General features: G+C 31.4%; 1 protein-coding gene and 1 pseudogene across 1 annotated transcript; both read left to right on the top strand.

Moving 5' to 3' along the window:
- The first annotated feature begins 291 nt into the window (after positions 1-291).
- Positions 292-2,946, top strand: LOC132708538 (uncharacterized; annotated as a pseudogene).
- A 4,298-nt stretch (positions 2,947-7,244) lies between these two features.
- LOC132708827 (cytochrome P450 307a1-like) lies at positions 7,245-10,041 on the top strand. Its single transcript, XM_060681439.1, has 2 exons — positions 7,245-7,623; positions 8,539-10,041. Exons 1-2 carry the CDS (start codon positions 7,281-7,283, stop codon positions 9,666-9,668), a joined length of 1,473 nt encoding a protein of 490 aa, XP_060537422.1. The 5' UTR covers positions 7,245-7,280; the 3' UTR covers positions 9,669-10,041.
- The last annotated feature ends 1,857 nt before the right edge of the window (positions 10,042-11,898 follow it).

Below are 11,898 nucleotides of genomic sequence, written 5' to 3' on the forward strand. Positions count from 1 at the left end.
AGAGTAAGAATAAATTCACAAGAGAATACAGGCAATAGAAAAGAGTAGAGAAACATCTGCAGAAAAATGTGAAACCGAAGAAATTGACTATAGAAAGCTTCCCATAAGCGACGCAACTCCTCTTAGCAGTGTGAAGTCACTATCTATCTATTGCCTATTATAGATTTCCAAAACGCGCTCAAATGCATTGATTTTGTTTGATTATTGTCACCCTAACCAACGTTTTTTTTTTTATTTCAATATTTCCAAATAGATCAACTGGTACAGAATGCCCTATTTAGTATTGAGAACATGCATTTTTTTTGTAATTTAATTTTTTTTATTTTAGTGTTTTTTAAAAACGATTAAAACATGTATCCCAAATATTGGCCATATAATGGCAATATTAGGAACACTAAAACTTCATTAACATTTGTACTTAATAATATTGTAATCGCTATCCAGGTACAAAATAAATATGAACAATTTTTTTTTAAATCAAATCACAAGTAACATTCTTATAAAACACATAAAGCCTGACAACGTGCACAAATAAAGATTTCTTTGTTAGCCTCAATCAGATAGACACTTTCTTGGTAAATATTATCTGAAATATACCGAACACAATCAAAGTTTTACATAAGTAGCAAACCCAAGATTTAACTATCAAAGATTTTTTGGAAAGCTTGGAACAGAAATTAATATGATTAATGGGACGTCGTTACTTTAGGTGTAAAAGTCATCATCAAGGGGCATACTGAATCTAATGAGTCACTTTTCAATAAGCATTATCTTCTTTCTTTTTGGTTTTGATTTGATTGGATTGTTTTGCTTTTAACCACGCCTTTGAAAATATATTGGAAAATTTAATTTTGGCTAATGCCTTTCTAGGTTCAGTTAAAAAGTTCAATACATCTGTAAAATTAAAATGTCAAAGCTGCCAGCAAGTAGAACAGTCATTATCCAAGATTACTACATGTTCCTAATATTCCTGTAAATAACATAATATGTATATTATATCATTTGTACTGAATAAAATCAAATGATTTCCGAAAACTTCGTAAGTCAATGCTGTAAGACGCTGTAGTCCAAATTCTGATAAGACTTTTCAATAAGGGATCGTTTACGTAATAGTCGGATAGGTTATGGTTTCACGATAAATAAAACGTCTGACAAGAAACGATAAGCTTTTACTATTGAGATTAGTGAATCGCACCCCGTGTTTGTATTGTCGTCTAGGGAATATCATTATCAACGAACATGACCTTTCGAAAATCAAGGTTACGGCATCAAATTTTTGGAAACTATTTACAGCCTAACAAGTTATTTAAATGCAATAACGTTAAATTTGGGTTAACGCATTGTTAAATAGCTCTTATCATTTTATGTGTGTGAATATATCGCCACTCTGTAAACAACGCGTAACTTTTTTGAACCATTTTTGAATTACTATGCAGTTTTCTGCAAAATTCGGTTTAAAAAGTGAGGCATTATTTGCCACGACTTGATAAATAACTGTTACAGTTGTTGTAATTTGTGTCGTGTTACATTAAATATCCACAGTTTTAATTTATGGCATATGTGCTTGTAGGAATTTTATTGCTTACCGCAGCATTCTACTTATTGATGTAAAGCAATGTGTCTTTGACGCCTCTAGACGTGTTACGTCTATAGGTGTCAGGACATTTTGGAAATGAATACTACCACTACGAATACTATTTTTAAACATGGGTATATGGGTATGCACATTATAGTATATGGTATCGTATATATTAGTATATATTATAGCATATAGTATATAGTATCGTATAGCTTCACCTCAATTAAATTGCCATTTGTAAAAAATCAGGAAACGCACTTGTTTAATTTAGTAAATTGGGTTAAGTATCAAAAAGTTTATAAACATATTAACATTCCCTTTTTGTCGATGAACCAATGTTTACAATATATTTTATTTTGTTGAAAATCTTCCAAAACTTGCCAAAAGGAAAGTTTTTGCAAATTAATTCTCAGCGTCAGTGATTAGCAGCAAGTTATCTCACAAAGATGCAAGTTTTGTTGAGAACAATTGTAAGAAAGGACCACTTGTTATAACAGTGTTTCATAAATAATCACAAAACTTGTTCGCACAAGTTCAAATTGCCTGTAACATTTGTAATGGATAAGAAGAACTTCTTCTTTACTGCAGTAGTTAGAATTGGCGTAATTCTACAGAGTGAGTTCTTGCTATTTTTATATAGTGATCTCGGAAACGTTAGCAAATACGGATAAGTTAAAATGGGCAAAGAATTGTAGTTTTGTAAGCTTTGGCAGCTGTCAGTACTTAAAACTTAGATTTTTTTCAATTTGAAAAAATTACATAAAATAAATTGTTGCTAGTATGGGGTTGCCATGGTGACAAACAAATAATAATATTGTATTATTTTGACAACTTACTTATTTCAAAATAAAGTTTTGGTTATTTTGACCATCGTCATCCTTCATTGCCAACTTTTATAAAACTGTATGATAATTTAGAAATTTATATTATAAAAATTTTAAAAAATATTATTTAATAAAAATTTAATGTTTCCATTTAAAAAAACTAAGTTTTTTTCATATGGCAAATATAAAAAGTGTTAAATAAATAATTGTATGCCATTATACTAATTATAAAAATTCCTAAAATTTTACTTATTTGTTTATTTATCATTTTTGCTACAATTAATATTTACGCAGCTTGACGCATTCTAAATATCTATTGACAGCTGTCAGAACTTCAAAAACTAAAAATTGTTTTGAGTAGTGTTTTCAAAATTGCAATTCTATACCCTTTTAATATACCCTAAAAAAGTCGCCCTTCATAAGCCTAAGTGACATGTGTCCAAAAGTGTCACCATGAGAATTAAAGCTCTTATTTTAAAATAAATAAAGAACAATAAAGATATTTTGTTCCTCAGTTTTTACAGCAAGAACAAAAAAAGATAAAATAGAACGTTGGAAAACAATTCGTCCAAAGACTGCTAGCTTAGGGCTGCAGAAGGTTTAGAATTACTGCCGAAATGTTTTTTTGCAAAACTTGAAAAAAGCAACGCATTGTGGAATTTCTCCAAATGTGTAAAAAATACAAATTCTTGGCCAACTTGTTAGAATCAATTTGTTACTTTCAAAATTGTACTTTTCTGAAATACTTTAGTCGATGGACATACATGATACCTACTGAAATACTAATAAACTAGTTAGAGATTATACTGAACATTTTTCTTGGATTAATTCATAGTTTCTTGCGCATGGAATTTGTACTTTTTACACGGCTACCTACTGTCAAAATAGATAACCAGGTGTGTATTTTTCAAAATCCAGAATAAATAAGACCGTACGAGAGTTAAGGACTCAAACAAAGTAATATATCATGTCGTAGGTCCTATCTATCCTATTCCGATAACGTAATTGTGTAATATGCGTTATCAGGATTTATTGATGAAACCGAAAATATCAAAAACACGCATTTAGAAAACGAGATAAAAAAAACAGCCCCTCACATTTGCTTTCCATTTTTATAAAAAAAAAACTCGAATCTAATGTAAACAAGAAACTTGACAGATGATGACAGTAGTAGGGGGCGAGTTTCCAAAACAAATTAAAATTAGAACGCATATAATAATTTTCTTAAAGCAATAGCATAAGTCGGTCGTTTTCTTTAAAGCCTGGTCTGCGTATTTTCAATTTTCTCAAAGAACGCCAGATCTAGTCAGATGAGATAACAAGAAACAGGTTTAGTGAATTTTCTAATCCTCATCCAGTTATTGCTCTTATTTAATATGGGTTTATTTACATAATACAGGCATAATTGTACCATAGATACACTGTCCAAAACAATCTGCACACCACAACCCCTGTAACATCGTAAATGTTATTGTTAAATAATCGATGTAGGCTAGAATGATTTTGTGCCGCTTTGGGAATACGTCGATTCGTTAATTTTGCACGATTTGCTGAGCATTTTGTGTAAATTAAAGTTAGGGGGGCAGATTTGTTTTCATGGAGTGTATGTTCGTAAACCTGGCCTTATTCTATTTCTCAGTCGATTAGAAAATAAGACAAAAAGTCACACGTTCCTGTGTGAAATATTTACGCACATCTCTGCCTATATGCATACAAATACAAATAGATATACAAAACGGCTGTGGGAATAACAAGAATTTTTCCCCACTTAACGATTTTTTGTACTTTCACTAAGCTCTGCATAATTTTTGTTTTTTCGAGTAGAAGTAATGATCGTGAACGAAGGCAAAATAAAACATACATTTCTGCTTTTTTTGTTCAAGCGAAGCTAAAAGATAATTTTCAGTACTTTCAGAGGTTATATTGACATCGCAAGCAAGGAGCGTCGAATAAATATTATGCTTTTAAGTATCAAATAAATCGGAATAATAATTATAGCCGTTTTGACCATGTCCTTTGTCAACAATCGAGAATAGATGCGATCGTTATATAAGCCAGACGAGACGGTGCAAACAGCAAAATACGTAAAATTAAATGACCCTGAATTGGACAGAATTGTTCAGTTAATGTATATAACATTGACCATCATAACTTTATAGTATAAATAACCTTGTCCACGATGGGTTTGAGCGTAGCGCCTTACTTTGGATAATACCCATATTCTTATTGAGGAATTCTTTTTTTTTTTCTTTATTGGAAGCTGTAGACATTTTTCAGAATTTTAAATTTGCGTAAACTAATACTAAATATAATAATAACATACTTCAGTAGACAACGATAATTAAAAATTAAAAATAATACATAAATATTTACAGGAATATATGGATAATTTATATAAATATATAAATAAAATAAATAATACAAAATATAAAATACAAATATGAAAATCTTATTTTTTTGTTCTTCTATATATACATATTTTTTCTAGTATTTAGCTCAGTTGTTTTTTATTCATTTATATTTATTAAGTGCTTAGAGGCTTACAGAAAGAATATATATTTTTGTTATTTTCCAATATTCCAAAATACCATATTGCAAACGTATCGGCCCTAATGCACGATCAAGTGTTAACATTTGCTGTTTATTTAAAATGTTTTTAAAATATTTGAATTTTTAAATCAGTGGCCGTGGGTTGTTTACTATTGCTTGTAAGTGTTTATTTCATTTTAATTGTGTGTGTGTGTGTGTGTTATTCCTTCGTATTTTATTTTATCTGTCGACTTTATCTAATAGTGTGCATTGTTCGTATATATAAAGCGTTATAAAAATAATATAAAAATGAACTGGATAAAGGAATACGAGTAAGCATTTGATATCGAAATTTATGTATTTTATTGATAACGTTAGTTTTATATTATAAATAAAGTAAATCGCACATCTACAAGCAAAAAAATAGAAAAATAAATCAGGCCACCTATGCTTTGTTTAGTACAAACCCACTGAATGCCTAATCAGTAAAAATCTACTTCTTGATATGTTGTAATGTATTTACATTGGACGTCTATTTGTAAACACGAATTAATGAATGAAGAAAATAGGTATGTGTTAAACGAATTCACTTCGTTAAAATTTTTTACACACGATCGGACTGATTTATATTTAATTATATGTATAGGGAATTCTATTATTTCCACCGCAAAAATCGGCTTCAATCATTTTCATTCCTCCCTGGGTAAATAAACGAATTTTGAAAATTAAAGATTTTTTTTTTTAAATAAATCAAGAGCGAAACAGAAAAGATTAAAAGGTTGAGATTTTTAATTTAAAATAATTCCAAAACTGACACGGCAACTGTCGCGTATAGAACATAGAATTTCAGTTTCAAGTATTTGAACTTTATTATTTTCAATTTTTTTTAACATCACAGAATTTAGAAACTTCCGCAAAAACAGAGCGATAGTTTATAAAATTTTCATGTAATCATTTTCGAATGATACAGTGCAAAAGAAAATGTGCAGAATGGTAGTAAATATAACTGGCAGACAAAGTAGAACATTTTTGTGGTTGAAAACGAACGTTATACTTGAAACGCCGTGTATATATGGACTATGCGTATAAATTAGTACGTCGAACCATTTTAATTGCATTTTATATGCGATAAGTCTATTTGTTTTGACGTAATAAAATATGCGCATGCGAGTCTAGCTTAACAACGCTTATTTCGATGAAAATTGAGTCTTTTCCGTTAAAGTGATGGCACATGTATTGTCCAGCCGCACACTATGCAATAATTGGGAATTCGATATATCTAACAACCAACCATCTCGATCTCCAGTTACGCATTGTAACAATATATACAGGGTTCAATAAATACAACCAAACAAAGCAAAAATGTTATAAACACAAAACAAATTGTAATTTCCTTAATACATATTAAAAAAATATTTCCCACTTCATAATTCAACTTAATTATCTTTCACTTTTTAATATTAAAATTTACAAATTTTTCAAAACGGCCCTCTCCCATTTTTAGAATTAAGTATTGTTTTTTGTGCCCTAACATCAAAAGAGCTTGGTTATTACTAAGTGCCCCATTATGCAAAATTGTAGTATTTCATGTGGGGTGCATATGAACACAATTAATAAATCGTGTTCACAAAAATATATAAATTCATAATGAAACGTGTCCAAGCTCCAATATACTGTAAATAAATAATAATTTTGAAATTTTATGATCATTATAACACTAAACATCATGAAGTAATTTTTTAATTTATTTCGAAAAATTGTCTGTCTATTGTCCATCAAACATTTATAAAGTCTTTAGTGTACTGTACTAATTAAAATTAGTTTAAATGAAGTTTCTTGATGTTTGGGCAACCAAAACACAAGCATTAGTTGTTTTTGGATGGGATAGACTCTACTTTAGAAATTAAACATATTTTTAAATATGAGAAAAAAATTGGTTCTGAAGTGACAAGATGAAAATTAAATGTATCCGTTGTCGGTACAAAATGATTATAAATGTCCGTCGCAGGGACAGTGAGGGGTGTTTTAAGTTAATATCCTTCCAATATATCTATAAGCGATAAAACTCGTCGAATAAGGAAATAATAATCGTAAACAAACAAGCAGTTAAGTAGCATCGAAACGTGTGCGACATTTAGTCTGGCGGGGATTGAATAGAACATAAGGCCGCCACCAATTACAACCCCTTGGTGGGGAACAGTGCGTTTTCTATTGGTCCGACGGTACGTGGGTACCATCTCTCACTCGGACAGTCATAAAGAGGGTAGAGGATAGTACGCTACCATCAGTGTCAAGTTGAAGACGAACACAACACGTACACCTACGAGACAGTGCTTTCCTTTGAAACTATGATCGCGATTTTTTTATTTATCATTGTGGTGGTGCTGGCCGGAGTGAATTTGTTGACTCCGAAAAAATATAAAAAATCGAATAATATACCAGGTCCCGAACCTTGGCCTATTATCGGAAGTTTGCATTTGCTGGGAAAACACAAAACCCCCTTCGAAGCTTTCACGGCATTGAGCAAAATCTACGGGGACATATTCAGCATCACTCTCGGATCAACCCAATGTGTCGTTGTGAATAATTTCAATCTAATCAAAGAAGTATTAATCAACAAAGGGGCCGATTTTGGCGGAAGGCCCGATTTTCTTCGATTTCACAAATTGTTCGGCGGAGATAGAAACAATTGTAAGTTCGATTTGATTATTTTGCGTCCTTAATGAATTATTACTTGTATCTTTTGCCCAATTAAATGGTTGATGTTGATGGTTGTTATTGACATTAGTTAAATGCCGAATTTAATGTCCTATTTTTACAAATTTGCGAAATTAGTTTATTACATTATTGATTTAATAGAAGATTCCATAAGAAACAATACCTACTTTCCCTAAAAATCATCCTTGATTTCAACTTCCTTCTTGGCAAATAATGAAAAAAGAAGATATTTGTATTTGATAGTTATTATGTATTTTCTGTTTTGAAATTCATCATATCAAGTCCCATTTGGTTACGGAGAGAGAAATTAAATAACTACTTCTATAAATTAAATTTAAAAACAGACTTTTCAAAATTCAAATGAAAACAAAAAAAAGTACCTTTAAATTTGATATCGATGGCTCGAAAAATTAAGCTTAAACTAACATATACTAAAACGCAAAACTTTTACCAATTTCCTATTATAAAATGTCCACAAAAAATTGCCTTAATTTACAATGAAAAATGTCCGTAAACGCAGTACCCGAGTTCATGTTTTAATTCATAAGATTACTTCATCTCACATTATTCTCTGACTTGTCTACCATGAACTTGAACTCTAAATTTCTAACGAAACTGAATCTGTTCGGCAATCGCTAGTGTAATTTTTATTTTAATATATTCATTTCACTAAACTGTCACTTTTTCGGTTTCTGGTTTGCGATTAGCAAAACGATTCATGTATTTTTATTCGACCAAGTAGAGTTCGATGAACTGATCAACGATGGTTATTTGCTTCGGTCTTAAAACAACGTTTTAATTCAAAATATGGTAAATTAAATGCCAATAATATTCTAACAGGTCCTTATAACGGTAGCGTAATTTTGTATGAATTTTCGTTTGTTTCAGCACTGGCCTTGTGTGATTGGTCGGTCCTTCAAAAAACCAGAAGAAGTATCGCTCGTATGTATTGCTCGCCTAGATTTACCTCGCTACAGTACGATTCGGTAAATGTCGTGGGCTGTCAAGAACTTAAAGTTTTCCTGTCGGAGCTACAAAAACTACCTATCGAACAACCGTGCGATATCAAACCGATTGTATTGGGAGCTTGCGCTAACATGTTCACCCAATATATGTGTTCGACGAACTTCCCGTACGAAGACAAAGAATTCCAGAGGATAGTACGTTATTTCGACGAAATATTCTGGGAGATCAACCAGGGCTACGCTATTGATTTTTTGCCTTGGTTACTTCCCATGTACAACCAACACATGAAGAAATTATCGTATTGGGCTGGAGAGATTAGGGAGTTCATTTTAGCGAGGATCGTTAAAGACCATATGGCCAGTCTGGACTACCACGCCCCTCCCAGGGACTTCACTGACGCGCTGTTAATCCATTTAGAGGAAGATCCAAATATGGAGTGGAATCACATTATATTCGAGCTAGAAGACTTCATCGGCGGCCACTCAGCGGTCGGGAACTTGGTAATGATAGCGTTAGCTTACATAATTCAAAACCCGGAAGTCGCTAAGCGTATTCGAGAAGAAGTCGACGAAGTCACCGACGGTCAAAGATTCGTCAATTTGTTTGACAAAGCAGCAATGCCTTACACCGAAGCGGTACTATGGGAAACTTTGAGAAAAGCATCTTCCCCAATAGTTCCCCACGTCGCTTCAACCAACACAAACATCGAAGGATTTCAAGTAAAACGAGGAACGATGGTTTTTCTTAATAACTACGAGCTCAACCTGAGTGGAGAATATTGGGAAAAGCCGGACCAGTTTATGCCAGAGCGATTCTTATCACCGGCCGGGCACGTTGTTAAACCGGCGCATTTCATCCCTTTCAGCACCGGCAAACGGACCTGTATCGGCCAAAGGTTGGTACAGTGTTTTAGTTTCGTTATATTGGCTACATTGTTTCAACACTACAACGTGAACGTCGCTGGCAAAATAGACATTAAACCCAGTTGCTTGGCGGTACCGCCAGATTGCTTTAAGCTTATACTCACACCTCGATTTTCGAAGCATAAATGAACGGCACTTAAAGCAATGAAACTTCATAAGACTAATTGAGACTGGAGCTGATGAAGCTATATTTTAACTAGATTAAGTTTATTGTTGTCGAATATTGGGACGGAGCTTGCTACACTGACCGTAGCCAATGTTATGATGCATCACCTGTTTCGACATTGTATATACGAATGCAGTGGGACTGGAACCGATATTCCCGGCATCTTGTGGACACTTTGAATTACAGACTTGGAAATAATGGTAATTGTGACGAAGTCAATATTAGAAATAGTCGAATTATATATAAAAGCGTCTTCGTAATTTTCAACACGCTGTATATATTTCAACTCTGTTCTAATCGTTACTTTCACGCAATGTACGTTGAATAATCATTTTTTGTTTCCTGTTAAGTACAAATTAATTTTAAACATTTTTAAGTTTGTAATTTGAATTTTTTTTAGTAGAAAAACTAGTATTTTATATTATTGGATGACTTCATATTTTGCGTGTGTTGTGTTGTTGCAAAGATAATATGTTTTAATTATTTATCTTTTAAATATAGTCTCTTTTTGTTAGGTTTTATAATGAGACTGAATAAATTTTGTGTATTTTTATTTAAACCGGTGGGGAGTTTTATTTCCGAAACCCAATACAGAAGTGCTCGCACATTTTCTTTTAAAAATAGACAAGGTAATATCGATAGTAATTCACGGTTGCACAAAACATTCCGATCTAACCAAAACGAAACTAACCAAAAAGTTTCATTTTTGCTCAGCATTCATGATTCACCCTGTATACTTATTAACCAAAATAAATTTGCCATTAACTGATCCAGCATAGTAATTATTGTTGCAGTATTTATGCAATGTAAGCAATTTACAACGAATTGTCTATAGAAAATTAATGCCGATACGAACCTAATTCGAACTGGTAACCATATACTAAAAATCTACTAAAGCTGTCTGGAACATTTCAATGTCAACGTTATCGTCAATTATTATGAATTATTGTAAAACACGTGCCAAATCTCGTACAATATTTACACGTAATTTATATTTTCTATTTACAAAATACTCACGAATTTCTATCATGGGATCGTATTCTGTCGCTTTTCGCTCTAGATAAATATCGTAAAAGCGCAGAGATTTGCAAATTGCCGATGTTTACTTTCATTTTCGCCATTTTCTTATTTTGTAGCACGTAGTCGAATGTCTCCTTTCGAGATCAAATATTTTTCGTCTATATATTTGACAGTATTTGTGTTCTTACATGAAAACATAAATGCATTTAAACAAAAAAATAATAACAAAAAAAAAACAATGCCGCTTGAATTTCATATTTTATTATACATGCTAGTATTGCAAATTGAAATTTTTTTGCAATTTTTTTTATGTTATCAAGAATAATTCAATATCTTTGATATCTTGAATTTGAAAATATATGTATTGAATAGTTTAACAAAAAACTCTTCAATTGTAAAAATTTCTATTTATAGAAACAATTAATTAATATAATGCTGCAGTATCATTAAAAAAAAATCAAACAAAATGTTTCAGTTAATTTGATTAGTTTAGAAACTTTTGGCACTACTTACTATCTTTTTCGAATTGCAAATATTTTACATAAAATTCCGTTTGTTGCACTTTTAGTTTTTTTTCCAGTTTATTCATAACCCAATAGATATATTGCATTCAAAAATGCAAATTTTTAACACGTGTAATGAATAAATAGCAAATATCTTGAAATCGACACAAACATAGGCAAACTTTTATATCTCTTACCGTTTTTGTAAAGAAAATAAGGAAATAGTGAATAATTAACAGCAACCATTTATAGCATAAAATGAACTACAAAAAAATCAACTCCTATAACAAATGTTTAGGCTATGTTATATGCTATAATAAAAAAACAATAAAGAAGCTACCAATAGTGTCGACTTAAGGCTATATATGTTTGGAGAAACTTGCTGACGTTTCGCCAATCATTCTGTTGGTTTCTTCAGAGCTTATCTGAAACTTAACAGTTCCTTCTTAAAAAACAGTTTCTTTCTAAAAAATTAAATTACTTACATACACATGTACATACTTTATTCAGTTAAATAAGTACAGGAGTTAAGTAATACTTTACTTACTTTATGTTCAAAATGAATAAAAACATGTTGTGTTATGTATGAAACGATTTTTCCAAAAATTAAAAACTTCTAAAAACCCAACAAAAAATCCACGAACTAAAAGTTTCAATAGAATTTTCAAAT

The sequence above is a fragment of the Cylas formicarius genome, unplaced genomic scaffold (genome assembly GCF_029955315.1).
Source record: "Cylas formicarius isolate icCylForm1 unplaced genomic scaffold, icCylForm1.1 PGA_scaffold_12__32_contigs__length_19106922, whole genome shotgun sequence".
NCBI lineage: Eukaryota > Metazoa > Arthropoda > Insecta > Coleoptera > Brentidae > Cylas > Cylas formicarius.

Bases quoted from the DNA above. Each gene is read 5' to 3' on its own strand.
- LOC132708827 (XM_060681439.1), top strand. From the start codon at position 7,281: ATGATCGCGATTTTTTTATTTATCATTGTGGTGGTGCTGGCCGGAGTG. The intron at 7,624-8,538 runs GTAAGTTCGATT...CGTTTGTTTCAG, and splicing joins CGGCGGAGATAGAAACAATT to CACTGGCCTTGTGTGATTGG.